Raw genomic sequence first — 20,902 nt, 5'->3', positions numbered from 1 at the left:
AGGTTTCAGTCGGCAGGGTCTTGATCACCTTCCAGAAGTAGCCTTCCTGCACTAAGTCCTCCTAGCTCTAGTGGGAATTTTTTAACATGTTACACGAGTTACATGAAGCCTCTGTAAACCTACGTCCATCTTAAATTTTGCTTTTACTTTATTGACAGAACTGTTCGCAATAAACTATTTATGGTTTTCGAGGTGTGGTGACCAGTCTGGGTTTGCCGCTTGTTAAGTTGCAGTGCTTGAAGTTGGTTTTCTGACGCATGGTAACTGGAAGTGTATGGTGGTGCCTCGGTGCGCAGGCTCTGATTGTGGTCGCACCTCAGCATGTTGCGACACGCAGTCAGCGATTTGCTAACTGGCCGAATTGATCACACTATCACTACGTGCGCCTTGCACGTAGCCTTTCCGCTGCCGTTCTATCGTAGCGTCATTCGGGGACGGTCGCTTGGAGAGACAAGATTTCGCGCACAGAAACAGTAAAAACGATTTGTTTGCAAGTACAGAAGTAAACTCAAAAATTAAATTCGCTGAAAGCGCCCAGACACTACGCTGGAAGCTCCCAGAACAAATGCATAATATAAAAACCGTCCTGATGCGATCGAGCGCAAATTCAGTAAACCAAAAAAGCAATTTGAGAAACTTACGCTTGGTTTGCTACGGCTTGAACTCTGGAGCCTTTACAGCAAGGGCAGGTCTTCGCGGAGACTACTTATTGTCGTGGTACGGACACCGGGGTACGAACAGTATTAGTACACTAGCATTTGCCATGCTGTAGGCTGGGCCATGAAGGTGAAAGTAGCTCTTTTCGCATTATCATAAATCTCTTTATTCATTCTTACGGTCTTCTAGGTTCCCTGCAGGTGTACCTTTGGTGTTGGACCGGGTCGCGAACATAGCCGAAAACCACAATTGGACGCTTATTTCTGTGCTCAACAGCAAGCTTACAAAACCACCATTTTTTTTTAATTTGCCATCTTGGAAATAAAATATAACTGGAGGGAATTGGAAGATCGGTTCAGAACCGGTTGGGAGCACGATTCTGCCCTACTCTTGGTTTTACAAATGCTTCATTTCATTACAAGTACAATGAGTGGTCTTAGTGGGAAGATTTAGCCACCCAAGCTTTGCTAGGTAGTATGGACATGGCAACGAACCCGCGAGGTAATAAAAATGAGAATCGAATGGTATCTATAGGAGACATACTGCATGATTTTGTTAGGAACAGTCGGCAATCTGGAAACATTCTAGAGCGCTTGAAAATTTGAGCTCCTTGAGTGTGCCTTTCCACCCTATTTCCACAAAATTTTATTGAAATCCCTGTAGCTGCTGCAGATCGCGAAGCACCAAGAGAGAACAGTCTTCTTTTCTCTTTGTGATCTGCTAACCATATGCAGAACGATGTTGCAACGTTTTCATGACGTTTTTTTTAACAACTCGGGCATTTAGGCTGCGGCCGAATGGAATAAGCACGCAAATGAATAAGCAGCGAGAGAAGAGGCGCGAGAACATGGCGGCGACGTGCAGGCTCAACTTGGACGTAACCAGCTAATTTTGATCTAAATGCCCTTCTCTATGTGTCCTTTAACAGCTAACAATGTAATGCAACTAGCCGAACAGAAAACGATTCTAAGCAAATTCGTTTCGCAATACTGTTTCAATCTCGGTCATCGCCTTAGCATCCCGTGTGTACCGTGCAATAATGTATAGAATCGAATGTTTCGTTGAACTATTTTCTAGCGATAGCTACATTACGGTAGCATTTCGAGCCTTCACCATGGCCGCGCCGTGGTGATGGCGGTGCCGCCACGCTGTCACGTGGTTGGTCACGTGATACGGAGCGGATGCGGGCGGCGCAGCGCCGTGTCTGGTCACGTGGTTGGTCGCGTGACCAACCACTGGTCACGTGTTGCGGAGCAGCTGCTACTGCCGGCGGAGCGGCGAGCCGGCGAAACCGATCTGCCATAGCTGTGCGCATGCGCCGTGTCAAGTGGGACAAAGATGAAGAAGGAACGCCCAGCGAAACGGAACGGCGAAAGACTAACTTCGCAATTCAACTGAACAAGTTCCACTTGGCCAGCTGTAGCTATCGCGTTTTTTTCTCGCCGCGGTGCCTTGTTATTTCTTCTTTCTTTGTCAAGCACTACTGCTCCTTCAATGAGACACTCAATGACATATACTGGGTGTACAAAGGAATAGCGTAAGATGACTTCTTGAGGCCCAATTTCCTAAAGCTCTGTTTGTTGCGAGAACAACGAGGCCACAATATGGCTGTTGTACTAGGCGCTGGAAACGAGTATTCTAAGAACCAATCTACATCAGTGATTATGATATGGGTAAATTGAAACCACGCCGTAACACAAGGTCACACGCTGCAGTAGTTTCGTCCAGTTGTTCAGTTCAGATCTACAAGCACAATGCCAAACATCACAATGCTTCGATCAATTGACTGTCTGCTCTAATTTGTGAACGTAATATTTGACCACTTTTTGCATATATTGCCAACCTTATTGAGTTCCTTGGGAAGGAGGGGGCGGAAGGAGATTAAAAACGGGTGAGCATGAATTTAAAATGAATGCACTGAGTAATAACGAATGGGATGGCAACATACTCGCGCAAAGAGACCGGAGCAGAAGACAATAGTAATCTAGGCATGATCTTAGGGAGTGCCAAGCCAAGGCTGCAAAAGTAGATTACAAGTAATTACGGTAAAAGCAGGCAAGAGAAACATAAAAAAAACTATTATCCCTTTCACCAGCACATGGAATTCAAAGTAAAAATGTCGACTACAACTTTTACACAAATGCAAACGTACCCGTGTAGCGGCTATCGCATGAGAATGCGTTTCCTGCTGCATGCGAGGGGGACGGAAATTTTCCAAGTTTCGGGAAGGCTCGGCTTCAGGTACAGCCTTATGTTCTGCTTCAAGTCCAGGAAGATGGTCCCTCAGTTTGCCGAGGATGATTGCTAAAAGCATTTAGTGCATGAAATGAGAGCTACCAGAATAAACAAGCCAATTTGGTTCCACTATTGTGGGACGGACAATAACATACACTTCATGATCGCATTATTGTGAGTCCTCCTGATGTCACAGTGCAAGTTGAAGCTTCGCACATTCATTACTATTCCGAACGATCCAGCACGTGGTAGCTTTTATATGTATTGACGGCTAGCTTTACTCAAGTAAAGAAAAGCCTGAAACCTGCGTTCAGTGTAGATGCAGCACTTAGTGTGCCAAGATATTGGGCCTGTAAAAAAGGGCGTAGTTAGGTGGTGAGGTATTGAATCCAGAGCTTCACTGCGGGACCTCATGCCTAGAGAAAAAGAATCAATATCCACTACCGAGAGTCGAACCCGCGGATGCGCGAACAGATCTCCTTTATGGACCGATAGTCAACACCACTAGGTTATCGCCGCAGCCAACACGCCTCGTGTTAAACTGCACCGCACCCTCGCGCTGTGCATTGGAGAGCGTCGTCTTCATCAACTTCCATCTGCTCTGTCCCACAGCACTTCTCCTTCCTCTTGAAGCATGGCACATACCCATATGGGGAGATTGGACAAGGTGTCATCGCATAAACAAGGAAATTTCTTTAGGGGATTACAACAACAAAATTTTAGCAACAAGCGTGAATTTTGAAAATGTATCAATAAAAACGACCAAAAAATTGTTAAATAAAATAACAGACAGCATTTTGGTGACACTGCCCGCTCACCGTCGTCTTCTACGCCGCACAAATCCGTGCTTTCACTCCAATTCTAATGTACTAAACATTCTCTGTAGTGTTTTTTGTTGCGTCGAGACAAATAGCTGACAACGCAAATTCTCTAGACACTCCGCGCTGAACTTTAATCTGCTAAGCGAGTGCAGATGCTAATACAAACAAAAGTGATTTGAATCATGTAAAATTCCATGAGGAAGGAAAGTGAGAGGTCAACAGAAACAATTCCACGGGAGTTGCACATTTTTGTGCTTTTATTCGTACGTTTCCCACTCCTTGCCCCGAGGCTCCAGGATCCAATCGTAGACCTCAGAGAAACTCGGCACCATGGCACGCGTCTGTTCATAATAGGAGTGCAGTGCACTAAACTTTTCTTTGTCCACGACTGGGAGCTGTAGGACAAAACATGCGCTGCGAATTAGTTACGCGCTGTGAAATATTTACTGTAAGGAGCAAAGAAATACTATCCTGTGAGTGAATTCAGTGCTCTCCTTTCTATATTCTTTGGGCCAGAGCGTTTTTGGGAAAAACCAAGATATGCGCTTACTGTAAAAATAAAGTGGATGTATCTTTAAAAGTTTCAGGCTCAGAAGAAACCAGCGCAGGCATAACATACTGCGCTGTTCCGTGAATTGCATGGCCGCATTGTTGTTTTCCGTTAGCAAGGAAACCACTTTAACGAAGAGTGTTATTGGACCTCTACTGAAAGGAATTTTGCGGGATGTGACAATTAGGCCAGTAAATAAAGAAGCTTCCATTTATCGCATGTTGTTAAGGCTTGCAGGGTGAAAGCGATAACTGATTGTAGATTCGGAAGTGAGCTTTGTGTTAACATCGCTACAACGTAAGCGACTGCAATTTTGCGGATGTGTTTGAAGGAACGTTTTACAGTTTTTAACCAATGAACACAATTTCAACAATTCAATTCCGAGCTCTAGTTTCTACGCTGCATGAGACATCAAGTCTCTCCCCAACAAGAACTTTACCTGAACTTGTTTTGCTGCAGTATCCGGTAGGCTGTTCTTGACGCCCATGATTAGCAATCACATCTGCCGAAAAGCACTTATCTTTTCTGGAGTATGCTTTCTTCATCATAATTTTATGAGCGATCCTAATACACCACTCATGCTTACAAGTTGCAGTTAAACGCATATACAGGGAATGTGCAGGGAACAACGGCGGTAAATAAACTTTTTTTTTGCTTTTTCATTTGTATAGCTATGTGCGCTCTTCTTACATTTTATACTTGGCTTGGCAGCTGCCGAAGGTAACTACTCGTCTCGTCAATGCTGAGAGGAATAAATTCTATGCGGGTTCAAACTGCAAACTTTTTGGCACCATAGACCACAAAATCTGCATGGTTTAGCCTGTGTGTTTTGCAGAGAACAACAGGCTTGGCACCTTTGCAATTAGCTTTGTGGCTCGATCACCTTGAAGACAAGTTCGAAGACCGATCTCCATGAGATAATAGGAGTTCATAAGTCCCTTTGCTTTTCATTTTCATTCTTCCCTCTGAGTGTTCTTAAGTCTGCCACAACAGCGCTTACGCATTGTTAGCACGGAAACACAACCATGTATCCAGTCGTATATTCGCCAACTGTCAACTTCCTTTTACGCAATACGTGAAAAGGGAAATGATGTGACGATCATATTTGGGCTGCCATCCCGAAAATCTAAGCAGAGAGAGCCCGACCATGAAATGTGCACGATCTCTCTGTGTTTCTTTGCTGCACGTATGCTTGCGGGGTTAGACCTTGTGCATTAGCTTTTCGGAGCAGGGCCACTCCTTTCGTATCGCGTGAAGGGGCTTCATAACTTTTGAGGAGAGCCATATTGCGCCATGAGGTCTCGAGATGCGCTCAGTGAGACACACTTGACACCGCCTCTGTTGTTCGTGACCGCTGTTCTGCACCACGCATTCTCAGCGGATATTTTCATGCACAAAACTACGGGCCGGCAAAACAAATTGAGAAAACCAAGTCGCTTCTAAAGTCTTTGGCCGCCTTCTGAAAGCAGGCTATAGCCCAAGTCAACGTTCTAGACTTGATTAGACGAATAAACAGCAGTTTCCACCTGAACTGTCGACAGTGGCAGTATTGTTCCGTGTCTCGGTCTACAATGCGTATAACAAGATACTTGTTATGGAAAGATTAGCTGATATGACGACCATTGTCGAACTTTATCACTTTGCGCACGCTTTTAACAACGAGTGATCTTGCAAACTAAGTAGAAGCCCTGGCAAGTTCGAGCACATGAAAACAGGTAAACAGACAGGACGCTACATGATACCATTCTGGGTAGATGCGTCAATGACCGTTTACACGAACACAATAACAGCGCGTGCAACTCCAGCCACCGAATCGCGCACGCTGTTGATATGATCACTGCAAAAATTGCAATAAAAAATGAAAAAGAAAAGTACAAAAGAGGAATGATACACGATTTTCATGCAGTGCTAGATCTTTACAAGTCACAACAAAACGACGAAAAAAACAATGCAAGCGCTCAAAATTCATAGACAGCAAGATAACTACCTAAGCACCGCCTCGATGACTTTGTGCTAGAAAGCACTGCGTTTTCTGAGTAATGGGATGAAAAAATGCGTACAATCGCTTATGCGTCGCCGCTGCCACATGCAGTGTTATAGAAATTTATGGTGTTTCCACTTGTGTTTGCAGCAGTACATAAGCAATGGCAAAGCCTCAATAAAATCAGTTGTAAGAAAAAACTTTGTCTGCCAGTTTGTCACGTCCTCGTCTTTGCACTTTTCCGAAACGGTTTTTGAACGTAAACATAGGAAGGACGCAGCAGACAACTGCCAACATCTAGAACTGTCCCAAAGGTAGTATTTTGTCTCTAATGCGTATGGCTCAAAGTCGCCGTGGACGTAGTGCCCGGCGCACAGAAGGCAGCCCGTTAGTGAGCCTGCGTGTCTACATATATAGCCTTACAAAATTGAGTATTGATTTTCTGTTAATGTTCCGATGCGGTTTTGTTCAACAATTATTTAGTTTAAACAACAAGCCTGAATGAAATTTTCGCTGGGTACATTACAGAGAATTATTAGTTGACTACATATTGTTAAGATTCAGTTGTGAAGGCGTTGATGTAGCTAAGCCTCACTTAAAAAAGGAGGCCTAATCTAATCGAGCATGACGCACCCCTGTATGTAATAAAGTTTCCACCACCACCGCCACCTGACGCACCTCAGTCTTACCATGTACTTTATGCTCAGTGAGAACGCAGCGTCTTTAAGGACTCTATTAAGCCGCTCAAACTCTCTCTCTCACAGGAAACAAAAGTTCCGATGCTACAGTGTGCCACAGGCATACGTTTCATGGAGGTTCATATGCGCGTTCATGCAAAAGTGGCTCTTACTATTCGGTTCATTTTTGGTTTTCTTGAAGGAATCCAGATATTCAACTAACAGGACATGGAATGTGAGCCTGAAAAATTCTATGCCACGCACCATAAACAAATAGAACCAATAATAATTTACACAACTTTGATGATTGGCATTTCATCACTTGTATTGATCGAGACACCCTTGTAGAATATAAAGATAAAGCTAAGACGTCTCTTCCAACTGTTCTCTGTATGCATATGGCAGCATTTGCAGCTCAGCTCTAGCCAGTGGGCAGGCCCGTGCAATTTCCTTTCCATTCTTCGTTCAATCACAACAGCAACATGTAAATAGGCATCACTAGATTTTCAGTCAAGGCATGTTTTACTGTCTCACGTGTGCAATCTTCTACGCTGTGTGTGCGTGTGATCTGCACATAATATCCTCTTCTGGATGTTTGCGGCACCACATCAACACGAGCTTGCAGCATTAAACTGTGAGCACCGGTCGCCTGAATTTCTTTTTGAAGATGTGCCCCGCGAATCGCATCAGCATGTGCCTCCCGGAGTAATAGGAAAGAATGCATATAAATTTGTTTATTATGTTATGTGTAGCGGCAGTTCCCTAAATTCCCCAACAAAACACAGCAGTACTAAATGCAATTTCATCAATATTTCAGTGGCTACTATTCATGAAATTCTAGTGGCCCTTAATGTTTTATGAGCAGAAAAACTATCTTATTTCGACGTAATTTCTCGACATTGACGCATAACATTTCACTCATTTCAAACAAGAATTTTCGTCTGCATATGCTAACGACCTACGTCTTTGTTTTTCCGGACATCAGCACCTGTGAATAGCAGCCACAATTCGAAGGCCTGTTCTGTTTACGCATATTTACCTGAAAGCCCTGTAGCATGCTAATATCGGTAAAAAGTATCCTATAGTTTAACCTCTTTCTTATAGGGGGAAGAAGACAGTGACGGATGTTAATCAGCCTCAAGAGCATGACAATAAAACAACGACGCCGTGAATATAGAATTTGGCGGCGTCGCACTTCATTCTAGGAGACACTGGCAACGTGCTCCGGACAGTATTATGTTATTTATCGTATTACATATGAATACGGACTTGAGGAACGCTTTCGTAAGCTAGGGAACTACCGTCCTGAGCTCAAGCTGCACACAATCTAAGTGATGATCCGGCCGATTAATCGGTTGTCTTCAATTTCGCTATTCGATACGCAGGATGGCCGCCTGCAGTCTGCATCACAAAGGCTTCTGTACCGCCCTCGATTAGCGGCAGGCCGTAGCAAATGGCAAAAGTAGCTTCATGCCTTAGGTTTTATGGGGGTATACCGTCTTGAAGCGACTCAGGCTTGAGGGACGCCGTAGTGAAGGGCTCCGGGAATTTCGACCACCTGGGGTTCTATAACTTGCACTGACTCGCACAGCACAGGGAGCTCTAGAATTTCGCCTCCATGGAAATTCGACCTCCGCCGGCAAAAGTACCGGTCACTTTCTACCGACCTTGCTCTCTGTTAAATTATACATACCCAATGGTGTCGTTTGGGGGAGAAAATCGCCGGCGATCCTATCGTCGGAGGCCTCCGGAGGAGATCTGAATCCGGGCCTGTTTGTAGCTCTAACGGAATACGATTCCTCAGTTTTCGTTATGCAAAAAGGAAACTGAAATGGGAGAGGTCATGGCCCTTAGCGAGCCTTGAACTTAATTATAGTATCCCTCGCATTCGCACGAAGCGTCCGAATACGCGGCTGAAGCGATATTCGTTGTTCTTCGTCGCTTAGGGAGGTGGAAGGAAATCAAATGTTTGTGAATACGGTCTGCAATCCACAAATATGAAGAGAAAGAAACAACGGTCGGCTGACATGAAGTGCGTGCTTCCTTATTACATAATGTGTGACCTTCTATAAAAGGTAGCTGCGCTCCCAAGATATATATACTTACCGGAACAAAACAAGCCATAATGGAGACCAGCCTGATGTCCGCCACGGTGAGTCCATTTCCGACAACAAACTTTTTTCCGTGTACCATTTCTTGAAGTGGACTCAACACTGTAGCTTCAAATGCGTTGAGCTCTTCGGCGGTTAGTTTCTTCCTTCGAACGATGGCAGCGCGCTGGAGAAATAAAAATAGCATCGATTGGCCACATTGCTATTGTCGTATTCCATTGTGCATGTAGAAATAATGAAGTTTTTTCATAATTTTTGTGCACAAAGCACAGCTCTCTCCTTGGACTGAAATTTTTATCATATTTACTCGCACATTGGTCGCCATAGGTCGATCCTCTGAATTCAGGAACCATAGCAACGAAAGAAAATTATGACGTCGTATTGGTCGAGCAAAGCAAAGGAAGCTCTGAGCTGCGAGCATTAATTCAATTCAATTCAGTTTTTTCCAGAAATTATGGCTCCTGGAAACGGTCAAGAGGTGAAAGCTGTCTCGACAGCTTAAATACGCCCATGACCTCTTCTACACGGGAGTAGTGGTCTACAGCAACAGGTAGGGTCGATATAAATTGACATCAAGAAATGCGAAGAACAATGAGTTATAAAGTACAAGAAGTACAATAAAATTATTGAATAAACAGCAGATGATTTCAAAATTTGTCTACAATAATTGTTTCTATAGTTGTGAACACAACACAATACCAACAAAAAAAATTAAGCAGACAGAATATAAAGAAAAACAGAATCCATACATGTTCATGAAAAACAGCACTTGAAAAGAAAGGCAAACACACATAGCCATTTATTATTTGGATAGAAAATATATTCTCAGTTCTTTTACTCCGTAGCTGATCACACATTTATGTTCATTTAGAATAAATTGCAAATTATGTTGACTGAACTTTATAATTATTTCGAAATTTCGGGCGGAGCGAAATGTTATAATTACGTGTAGATAGTGTAACAAGTCTTCTTCTTAGAGATGCTAGATTCACTAAAAAATCTTGAAAAGCTACAGTGGAAAACTAAAAACAGTAGAGCAGGTGATACGGCTACATATATTCAGCACTAATTATGTTGTAGCTTATAAAAGCACTTCGCAGGGGAGACAGGTAATAAAGGTCAGCAATATGTCGCATGATCCTCTTTTGAAGTACTACTCTCGTTGCAACGTTTTCTTTTGTCGTTGTAGCCAATTCTAGACCACAGTAGTTAATATGAGAAGCAAACAGCGCTTGACGGCAATCGGTGGTTGTGGTAGAAACTTTAATCTGCAAGAGAATTGAAAGCACCCACTCCCCCTTGGTGTCGCCTCGAACCTACTCACGGTCCGTACACCGCATCACACAACGGCGCTGCGGTGGCGTCGCGAGAAACTCAGCACCGCGGACCCGAAGCTTCGTGCTGAAGAATGCAAAATGATGTACGTTAAGGACAGTCTATTTGCATGTGTGCTGGGAATGCCTGATTTTTTATCGTACACAATAAAGGCTTTCTCGCTGTTGTGCGCCGCATCTAGCACACTTTGGGACGGCATCAAAACCTCACGCCTCTGCGGGATTTAAGACGCCAGCTTGTTTAAATCTAACCGAGAACGGTCACCGACGTTCGAGAGGCATTCCTTGCAGCGGCAGTTCTGAATGGCAAAAACTGCGTTTTCACGTCGAAGCGACAGTCTGCGCGGCGACAGCGCACCGTGCTCGTTGCTTATCTTCGTATCAGCCTCATATGAGAGTGCTTTTCGCTGCTCTCTTGAGAGAAAAAAAAACTAGCCGACGGTTACGCTACTCAGTAATGCGAAAGTTGGGCGCAGGTCTTGAAGTATTTTGACCAAGAGGCGGGAACAACTACCACTCCTCACAAGCACTCGCTGTATACCTTGCTGATAGTGCTATCATCGGTGAACAGATGACAGCGTGTGCTACTCTGGTGCCATCTCTGAGCGGGTCGCCGCCGTAGAGCCCGTCTTCAGGCTGCGGCCACGTTTCTCTTCCGTTTTCCTCCCCGTGCTATATTCGCTTTCGCCGTTCTTTTATCCTCCTCTGCACTGCTTCGTTCACTGTCTATCGTCCTTCGCGGTGCTGCTCGTTCGCTTAGAGTTACTGTAGAGGTTGTCAGAGCTACGCGTATGTTCACCGTAATGTTTACACAAGCATCAAGCCTATGAGGGAAAGCCGCAACAGATGCGGGTACGATCCCGGCGGCGGTGGGCGACTTTTGATGTAGGCGAAACTCTAGAGGCCCGTCAATGCACGTTAAACAACCCCAGGTGACCGAAATTCCGAGATCCCTTCACTACGGCGCCGCTCATAGCCTGAGATGCTTTTGGACGTTAAACCCCCATAAGCCAAAAACCTTGCATGCCAGACACACATTTGGTGCAGCGATTACAGCGAGTGCAAGCTAAATACGCTTCGTTTTGGCTGTCAAACGTTATTCCAGCCAAAATGCCGCTGCACTGAATGACACAGCAAGTTAGTAATGCGTCGGGTGCAGTGAGACCCATCTCAATGAGTTAAGAACGAATTACTCGCCGTAGGGTTGGATATCATCATCCATTGTAAACGTCAGATGTTGTAAACGTTTCCTTTTGTTCAAATAACGAAGTCTCAAAATGTCTTGCATTTGATCAACAACTATCTTTTTCAATAACACGTGCGTTGCGAAGAAATTAAATCCCACAAAGCACGAGAAGAGTAGGTGTGCCAATTGACCGTCAGCAGCAGTCTGGTGCTGGACGAAACGGAGAAGTTTTCTCCGCAATGCATAAACGCTTTTTCAGCCACGAGATTGCGTTTGGCTAATGGAGGCGCGAGCGGCGCAGGGAAAACAAACGTGAAACTCTGGGAACCTTTTCAGTAACACTACGTTCGTTCCACCGGTTACAACTCCAAGACCAACGGCACCGCAGACGCTTACGCCGCCGTACCAACGAACGTGCGCTTAAGAATTGGCAAGGACGTACTTTCCACGAGGAAAAAAAAAGTGGGAAAACTGTTTCTTTGTGTTACTATATTTAAAGGACAAAAAATGTATTTCACCAAATTTCCTGCCCCAACAATCATTCACAAGAACACCACAGTAATGACCTTAACAATTACCTTTTTCACCTTTTGGCCGTTTACACGCTCACGATTAAATGAATCGCCCTTTATCTGGAACAATATGGGAGAGGTCTTTCTCCTGCAGCAGACACCGATAAGGTGGTGCTGATGACGTTTAGTTCAAAATTTTCGCTGAAGAACCTCGCGTCCCCACCCAGCCACTCGCGGAATAAAATGTAAATGGTAAAGCTCATTGATGTAACGAGTGCACCAATCGGTGCTGAACAAGCCTGTTCAAATTTGACATAAGTGTTGCATCCACACTTACAATGTAGGACGAGGCTACCGGTTGGAGGAAACTTGATACGGTCCACAAGATCTGATCCACTTTAGCCCGCTTCTGGAAGTCGCTGGGGTACAGGGGACTTGCCGGGGCATACTTGCTGAGCAGGTAGTAACAGATGGCCGTGCTGAAGGAACACGTATGAAGATATTATTAGCTACAAGGCGACGCTGAACACTTACTCTTGTGTTTGTGCTATTCGAATTGGGAAAGTTTTGTACACATGAGTGAAATTTGGAGTTGCCAGAAAATTTCACTTGCCTCTGCACGAGTAGCTTCCAAATTGGTCATTAGGCCTGAGAGTTTTTTCTGCGAAAGCATACATGGCTGCCGCCGATCACGCTGCGTTCAGTATTAAAATCCGAGGATGTTTTCAAGTTTTGTCTAGTTTGTCCATCGATAACAATTTTTCATCTCCTCCTCATTGGGCTAATGTACGCCGTTACACCTAGCGAACAAGCTACCTCCTTGTGTTTTGTTCAAGAATGCATGCTGTAGCAATGAACCACCACGTTGAGTCTGTGGCTTGTCCCAAGGAGATTGTTTACTGGGATTGCAGTAACGGTGCACTTGGCGAAAATGCCCGCGTTGTCTGTATGAAGAGTCGTTGAGTGAAGCCTCCACACGCCGTAAGTCGCTCCCGCCAGCCACCGCTCAACCAACTTAACCATCAGAAGTTACGATCCACTTCCCAACCCCTTCCCACCTTGTCCCTTCAAAATCTCCATCCACTTCTACACATCCAACCCACTCTTCCCTCCAGAATCGTCGCGCACCACCAACACACTCCCGTGCTGTGTACACGGGAGCATGCCAGTGCACGTTGAAGGCAAACTGCAATGAAATTTTTCTCCGGCTAGAATGCCTCTTTATATGTTGACTACGCCATAAAATAAACTGCGACAAAGTTTTCCGGTTTTTAGAGAGCCAGGCCTAGAGTAGACGACGCTTGCACGCATATTACGCGTATTACGCAGTAAGTAAACTTAATGAACATTGACTTTGATATTGATTGCCGAGAACCTCCCCAAGTCGGACAAACAAAACCCATTACAGTCGGCGTGAATTTAAAGGTTAGTGCCTAAAACACGACTCGAAAGTCCTGCTCTCGTACTGTGGAAAAGTGTTTTGAAACGTAAGGCTCCCTACAATGCCGAAGCGCTGTGTGCACACCGAGAGCATGAACGCGCCCGCCGCGCAGGAACGCTCCCACCGCATGTGTTCCCAAAGCATGGCAAGCAGTGAATGTTCAAGACATATGGCGGTCTCGGCTCTTCCACGTGGCGTTCTGGTGAGAGCCTTGCCTGCGCTGTTCAAAAAAGAATCGAAAGGCCGCATCGTCTGTCGCGATTTCGGTCAAAATATGTTTCGTAAAAGCTGTACTAGCAGCGCTGTGCCTCCTCGGTAAGAGGACGAGGAAAACAGACGCCTTGAAACAAAAGCTGGTCACCGCTCGCATGCGTTCGTTCGCGTGCTGTGTATATTTGCTATCAGTGTTCTCGTGCATGCTTCCAACGCATGCTGCCTTGATGTTGTTTCCATGGAAAGCATCCAGTCTCCGAAACCGCACCACTACGGCGCCGAGCAGTGCCTCCTTAGGCCGAGTGATCCATTTTTGCGTCCTTTCCAGGTCTGCGCAATGACAGGCGTTGTTCTAGTTTTCGATTTGGAACACGGCGCTTCCTGCGAGGGATTCCTGTCGCGTTCACTTCCTTTATGTTCGTCTTAGCATGCGTCTGGCATGTGCGTCTGGCATGCAGAGGTTTTTGGGTTGTCTGTTGGCATGCTGTACCAGAAAAAAAAATGCAGGGTATATTTTAGCTTTTTTAGCTTGAGATAGGTTTAATGCTTTAATGCCCATGCACGCGAAGTTGGTCATTCTCTACTTCACATTCCTGGGTCACTTTCTCTATTTCTCTGTCTCTCTTCATTTTTTCCGTATTTCCTCTATTTACTCGGCAGCCATAATTATCATATTTCTGTTGGAAACCATTTCCCAACATACTAGGCGTTTCGTCGTGCTGAAGGCGGTGTTAAAAAGACCACCTTTTGCATTATATCCTTCAAAGATCATTAAAGGCACGCCCTACATAATGATAACTTCCCCCGAGCCGATATTGGCCGATTCTGAGCAGCTCTTGGCAAGCACGGCTTCTGCAAGGTGTTTGTAAATCGGTGCAAAGACCATTATTTTCGTCCCAACCATCACAGTGACGTCACATGCACATATCATGCTTTACCATAATTCGTGACCGCTCCTACAGAACAGAACATATGCCAGAGGTGTATGGCGTCGCGGTTAACATGTCAGTGCATTCAGTGACCGCGAGAAGTGTAGCCGTGGCGGGTCTTGGCCGCGAAGAACAGGCTCGTCGATGATGCGAGAAGCACGCAGAAAAGTGAGCACACTGCGAAACGTTTTCAAAGGCAAGAAAAATGAACAACACTGCTAAAACAGGGAGATGCAAAAATCACAATTTTAACGTAACACATGGCCCGCATTTTCAAAGCGGAAAAAAATTATTTTTTAACACGTTCTTGTAATAAGATTCGTGGGCGACGGAGCCAACGCTCCGCGTACACAAGACCTATACATATGATGACACGTAATTCCTATTTGCATTCATGGTCACAGGCAGGCTGAAGAAACTGTTTTCAACGGAGACCTTGTGCAATCGAAACGAAAATTGCAAGTACTACTACCACTTTAGTCTTGTTTTTAGAACATGGTTGCAAGGCGAAGTGGCACGTATTACCGCTTTCTGGAATAAAAAAAAAAATTCTTTCGGACAGCTTATAACATCACTTTGAAAATGGCCGAGAAAGCCAACTTAACTGACCGGAAGATATTACAGGCCATGCCATTTATATTTTCGATTTTGAGGTCTTTTAAACGCTACGAAATATTCGCCTCTCAGAATTTTTTTGCCGGCTCGTGACCTGTAACGAAATTTAAAAAGAAAAACAACACACTAAGAAGCTTCTAATTCATGAATTTTTAAGAATGAGGACATAGCGTATTAACTGATGTAATAATTTGTAGTTTAAGGTAATTTCTTTCTTTTAATGCAGAACTTCTTAGTAACGGTGGGAATTCAGCGAGTTGAGCAACTTCATGCTGTTATGAACGATATTTTCAGCTTTAAGACAAATTGAAAACTTTATTGCCGCAATTGGTTTGGATTATTAAAAGCGGCTACCTCACGCATTGTAGCTGCGCTGAGCCTCACCTTTCGTAAAGAACAAAGCCATTATCGTCCATGGCCGGAACCTTGTTCAAAGGGCTAATCTGTAAAAAGAATACCAGAAAACCGTTAACTCAGGAAGGTCAGGAAGGTAACTCAAGAAGGTTTCACTCAGGAAGGCCATTGTCAAAGGTCGCTCTTTTTATTTCTGTACAAAGCTTTCTGACGCAATGACATTCAATAGCACTGTATTGTTTGATAAACGGATGTTTTCTAAAGACACAGACTAATTCATGCAGGATTTCATAGAAAAAATTTGTTTCACAAGGAAGGCGCATTTTGGGTATGCGAGCGTCGCTTTTCGATTATGATTGGTAATAAGCTTTGATGGCATGCAGTATGATTGGACCGGAAAGAAGCGAAAATGTGTTCCGAAAAGGTATTTTGTAGAATGCTCTGTTGAGCCCCACAGTGCGCACTGATTTTTACCAGAAGGAGGAAGAAGAATAAATATTTATTAGTTCGGGAAGGTGGGGATAGTAGTGGGATTGGTTGGGTACGCAGTCCAGGACCCCAGTGGCCCGGGCTGACTCGATGGAGACGAGCGCCTCCTTGGTCATCTCCATTGAGCCAGTAGATAGGGTTCTGTGATGTGGGGGATATAGGCAGGTATTGTGGCAGTCTCAAGACTCATCGACTAGAGCTGGGAGAGGGGGTATTTGTCATGTCAGGGGAGCCCCGCTCGGTGTGTGTAGTTGCAAGCTTGGGCGTGAGCCTTAATTGTGTGCGCCCCCATAAGATTCCGTGACCTGGGGTCCGCGCAAGGAAGCGGTATTGTGTTAGCGTGCGCCCCAGGCGCGTACAGCAAGGCAGTGTCCCTACCTGTTGTGGCAGGCAGCCTGAGAGTCCGTAAAGATTTGGGAGCTGTGGTGTTGCATCTCGTTAGCTTTAATGGTAAGAGCGATAGCGATGATTTCCGCCCCAGGGGGATTGGTGAGTGAATGAGGCTGTCGTCTCGTGAGCTGTTGGTGTGCCGCCACGGTATATTTGTGTACGGGTTCGTGCGAAGCTGCACCCACACTTTATAAACTGCTACTTTGTCTGGTAGAGTATACCGGCCACTGTACTCTTTCTAGCAACAGTTCTAGCAACAAGGAGTGAAGCACCTCCTTCGGCAAAGAGTACAACTGTTATTGCACTCTGTCTAAGGCCAGAAGGAGTTGAAGAATGTTTTTTTTCGCTTTTTTAATGCAGCCGAGCTATATAGTCCCCTATACCATCCCTACGACCCCGATTCCGCTTAACGTAAATAAAGCCCTCTACTTTTGACCTGCAGTAAAAAAGCGACATGCCTAAACAAATGTTTTGCATAAGCACCATTCGGAGAAAGCATGCTTTTACGTACATGCGTATGAGAAGTGACTTGTTTGGTAAGTGTCGCAATTTATCCGAAACATAGCGCTATCGTTTATCGAACATAGTGCAGTGAATGGCCTTTCGGAGCTGCCATTCACTGTTAGGTACATCTGTTTCAAAACAGCTACCTTCCTAGGAAAAAGCCATTGCAGAAACGAGCGATGCTTGAGCTCAAGGAAAACACTTATATAAGATTCCGTAAACCTTCTCGATTCTCCGCGAAACATCACTCTAAATACTTCCTACTGCAGGGCTGCTACGCTGCGAATGCTCGACGAGCACTCAAGTGAAGCTCAACATCATTTTTAATTAAAATAATTATGCAACAGGGCAGCAGTTATCTCGTTCACGAAGGGCGAGTTTTTAATATACCGTGCACCACGAAATTCCTTCCGAGCGAAGATTATCCGCGGCGTGCCGCTGCTGTCTAAATTGTTTCATCGTTTACTGAGCTGTGCCAACTAACGCGGCAGCGATCTGTGAAGTTTAACGACAGAAGTTCTCAGAACGAACGCAGGAAGCCACCGCGGAACACATAATGAAAGCATTTATCGGGGCTCAAAACGACTGACTTGTCCCAGCGAAGGAGATTCTTGCCGCCTGAGCAATACAACAGAGAGAATTGACCATTGTTTTATTCTGTGCAATGATACTATGTTCTTCTGGGACACATTGCAACGAACAATTAAGAAGGACATTGACACCACATCCTACAGTATCCATTTTTAGCGTGTGGAGAAAAACTGCGTTAAGCCATATGATCAAATATGTTGCTGGAACCACTGGGTCTCTGGAGGAGCTGCATGATGGACCGCCACGCCAAATCAGCACGGTCGTCGAAAGCTTTGTTTCGTGAGCAATGCTCTTTGGTGCGAGGAGTATATGCTGCCTTAGAAGAGCCGCCTAGCTGGCTCCCCTATCTAGATGAATGTGTGTGCCTCCCAGACTTTTCCTGTTTGGGAGCGGAGGGACGTGCAGGAGTACAGTGGCGTGGTATTTTGTGGCGTTAACAAGCTTAGATTTTTCCTTTCGTCACTATTTCAATGCAATGAAGGGGAAAAAAATGTCCGAGCGATAGTAAAGTGGTAGCGCAGCCAGCTCACAGCACAAGATTCTGCGGTTCAATTACTCGCTCCTGCGATTTTTTTTTCTGGTAGTTTCCTAATACATGAGTATATCCACTCCTGCAAAGGGCTGACGCTTTGAAGGAAAGCAGCGATTCTGGAAAAAGGAATCAAAAATGGGACAAGAGTATACTCCATCGAAAGGCGTTCGTTCTTAGCACTCCTTGAGTTGTTAGAGTACAAATAAACCACGTATTTCTCATGTCGTATTTCTCGACGAAGGTTGCGAATGCATGCCTGGCGCCGTGCGGAGTGAAGTTCATGATGCATGTGGCGTGCGAGTGGGATAACATGTGGGATATTATTCGTCAGAGCCATGGCTTGTTGACCTAAGGGGTCTCCTATGCGATGCAAGATCGCCCTGCCGGTTGGCATGACGAGAAGGCAAGGATATTGTGAGATGTCAGAACCGCTTCTTTCTATAGCTCCTTCGCAGGGGTTATAGTATGCGCCCAGTGCTAAAAAACACGTGATGGGCGTTCAGGCCAGGAGTCCCAGGGCGGTTTTGAAGTGTTGTGAGGAAGTCATCCACCTTATTTAGGTCCATCCGTTGCAAGTTATGATAAGGGAGTCCGTTATGAATGCGGCTAAGGATGGGAGCACTGGCCGAGAGAAGGGTATACTCTTCACGCGTGCGCTGAAAGGGTTCTGCGACCAGGCGATTGATGCGGGCAGTGTTGAGCGCTGTAGCGCGGAAGATGGCGATGGTAAAAGTGAGGCCATCATTATCTTGGAGCCATAAGGCGAAGACGCGGATGAGACCACGTTCGGCTATGGAGCGACAATGTTTACAGAGGTCGAAATCCTATGCGAAGTATGGTTGCGGACATGAATGTGTGTGGCCTCAGGTTTACGCGGTGCGCAGCTGATGCCACTATAGGAGGTGAAGGGTTCAAACTCGTTGATTGCAGTTTGCCGAGTAGTCTCCTTCCCAGTCAGGGTGCGGCATGTCGGAAATTTACTGGTGTTTGGATGCCATTGTGGCCATGGCCATGTTGAAAAAATGTCTTTATTGACATCTTGCTATACTGGACGTAGTCAGCGGGCGAATCTCGATTAGAGGAAGCAGTTGGCCGGAGCACTGATAAGGAGCTCCGGTTAATTGTTCTCAGAAAAGCATTGCTAGGATATATGATTCACTTGCGTTTTCTGCGCACTTTGAGAAGGTATGGCGCATGTGTCTAAACTTAACTGCTTGTATCCTTCATGGTCGAATATAACTTGAAATCAGAGTGCTTGTTTATTCTATGCATTACTTCGTTGACTTCCGTGACTCTGCTCAGTTTCCTGATATTAACTGCAAAAAAGTCGCCCATCTGATCTCTTGAAGGAAGCGATTGTTCGCTTCCGCGAAAGGGGAAATTTACCAATGTATCGGACGTGGAACACCTTTTGTATTTTTGTATTTTATTACGGTCGTTTGCCTCCCGTTTAAATTGTTATTTCTTACATACATTGAATACCTAATTTCTATGCATTTGTAGCAAGATCAGCAATAAATAACAACAATACATATCGCAATGCGTTTCTTAATTTCCAAGATTGTTCGATTCTTTCGAGCGCATCCACACATAAGGTAGCAGTCTCGCACTAGGTACAGTTATGGACAAAAGCTTGCGAAATCCGGATTCGCGGCGAATAATTTGCTTCTGCGTTGCCTCGCTAGCCAGTAAGTGTTATTTATTCTAGCGTATAAAGTACGCAAGTTCCTTCATCCTTGTGTGCTTTTCGTCGGCCTCATTTGCCAGACCGCACATAAGTGTAATTTTCAGTAAAACTAAATCCCGGATAGTTTTGTCGTTCACTGTAAGCGTCTCCTTTTCATTTCCTCCTCCGTCACGGCTCCTGAAACGACTTACCTTGCAATAATCAGCGGGAAGACGACCCTGGTCGTCGTAGGTCAAAAGCTTCAAATTGACTTCAACGCCGATGTGCTTCGCTAGCATCCGTATAAAGATGCATGGCTCCCTCGTTATAACCAGGTACAGGTCTATCGCCATTTTTCAGCCCGCGGTTCAATGGTGCACGTAAAGCAGCTCTACACTCTTCAACAGTCTACAAATAAGGGGCAGGATGAGAAGCAGACTAAGGGCGCTTTTTATGCCACGTTGTCGCTGTCGAAATGTCTCTGCAGTTGGCGCTTGCGACAGGAAGACGTAAAAGAATAAGCAAACACCTGAGAGCGAAGGGAAAGACCTCCATATGCTTTGCCATGCATTATCTGTGTCGCCACTTGCTCACTCACTCTGAGCGCCGTGTAGTCCGTCTGAGGGCGCTGTGAATGTAATCTGTTCGTCCCCCCCCCCCCCTTTCCACTTAAGCTGCTCTTTGCACATCCGGTGCGACTCAAAGTGCAGCTGTCCTACCGTCCCTTTATACATTCTGTTTGTTTCGCAGATATTATCTCATTCATTACATGGCACTCCGGTCGTGGACTAGGAATCGCTGCAGGTGTATTTGAACTGAGGGGCCAATTTGTGCTGTCGACTTTTACTGATCCGGAGTTCCCGGGTTCGAACCCGACCGCGGCGGCTGCGTTTTTATGGAGGAAAAACGCTAAGGCGCCCGTGCGCTGTGCGATGTCAGTGCACGTTAAAGCTCCCCAGGTGGTCGAAATTATTCCGGAGCCCTCCACTACGGCACCTATTCTTCCTTTCTTCTTTCACTCCCTCCTTTATCCCTTCCCTTACGGCGCGGTTCAGGTGTCCAAAGATATATGAGACAGATACTGCGCCATTTCCTTTCCCCAAAAAACCAATTA

At 45.3% G+C, this 20,902-nt stretch overlaps 1 protein-coding gene across 1 annotated transcript; it reads right to left on the bottom strand.

Moving 5' to 3' along the window:
* Positions 1–3,939: 3,939 nt before the first annotated feature.
* LOC144119149 (glutathione S-transferase 1-1-like) lies at positions 3,940–20,363 on the bottom strand. The gene is made up of 5 exons (XM_077651845.1): positions 20,001–20,363; positions 15,647–15,705; positions 12,402–12,543; positions 9,028–9,198; positions 3,940–4,108 (listed from the first exon to the last, which is right to left on the bottom strand). Exons 1-5 carry the CDS (start codon positions 20,139–20,141, stop codon positions 3,971–3,973), a joined length of 651 nt encoding a protein of 216 aa, XP_077507971.1. The 5' UTR covers positions 20,142–20,363; the 3' UTR covers positions 3,940–3,970.
* Positions 20,364–20,902: the final 539 nt, after the last annotated feature.

This window comes from Amblyomma americanum, chromosome 2 (genome assembly GCF_052857255.1).
Source record: "Amblyomma americanum isolate KBUSLIRL-KWMA chromosome 2, ASM5285725v1, whole genome shotgun sequence".
In the NCBI taxonomy this organism is placed as follows: Eukaryota; Metazoa; Arthropoda; class Arachnida; order Ixodida; family Ixodidae; genus Amblyomma; species Amblyomma americanum.
Note: the sequence above shows the minus strand (reverse complement) of the source record. Positions and strands in the feature narration are given on the sequence as shown.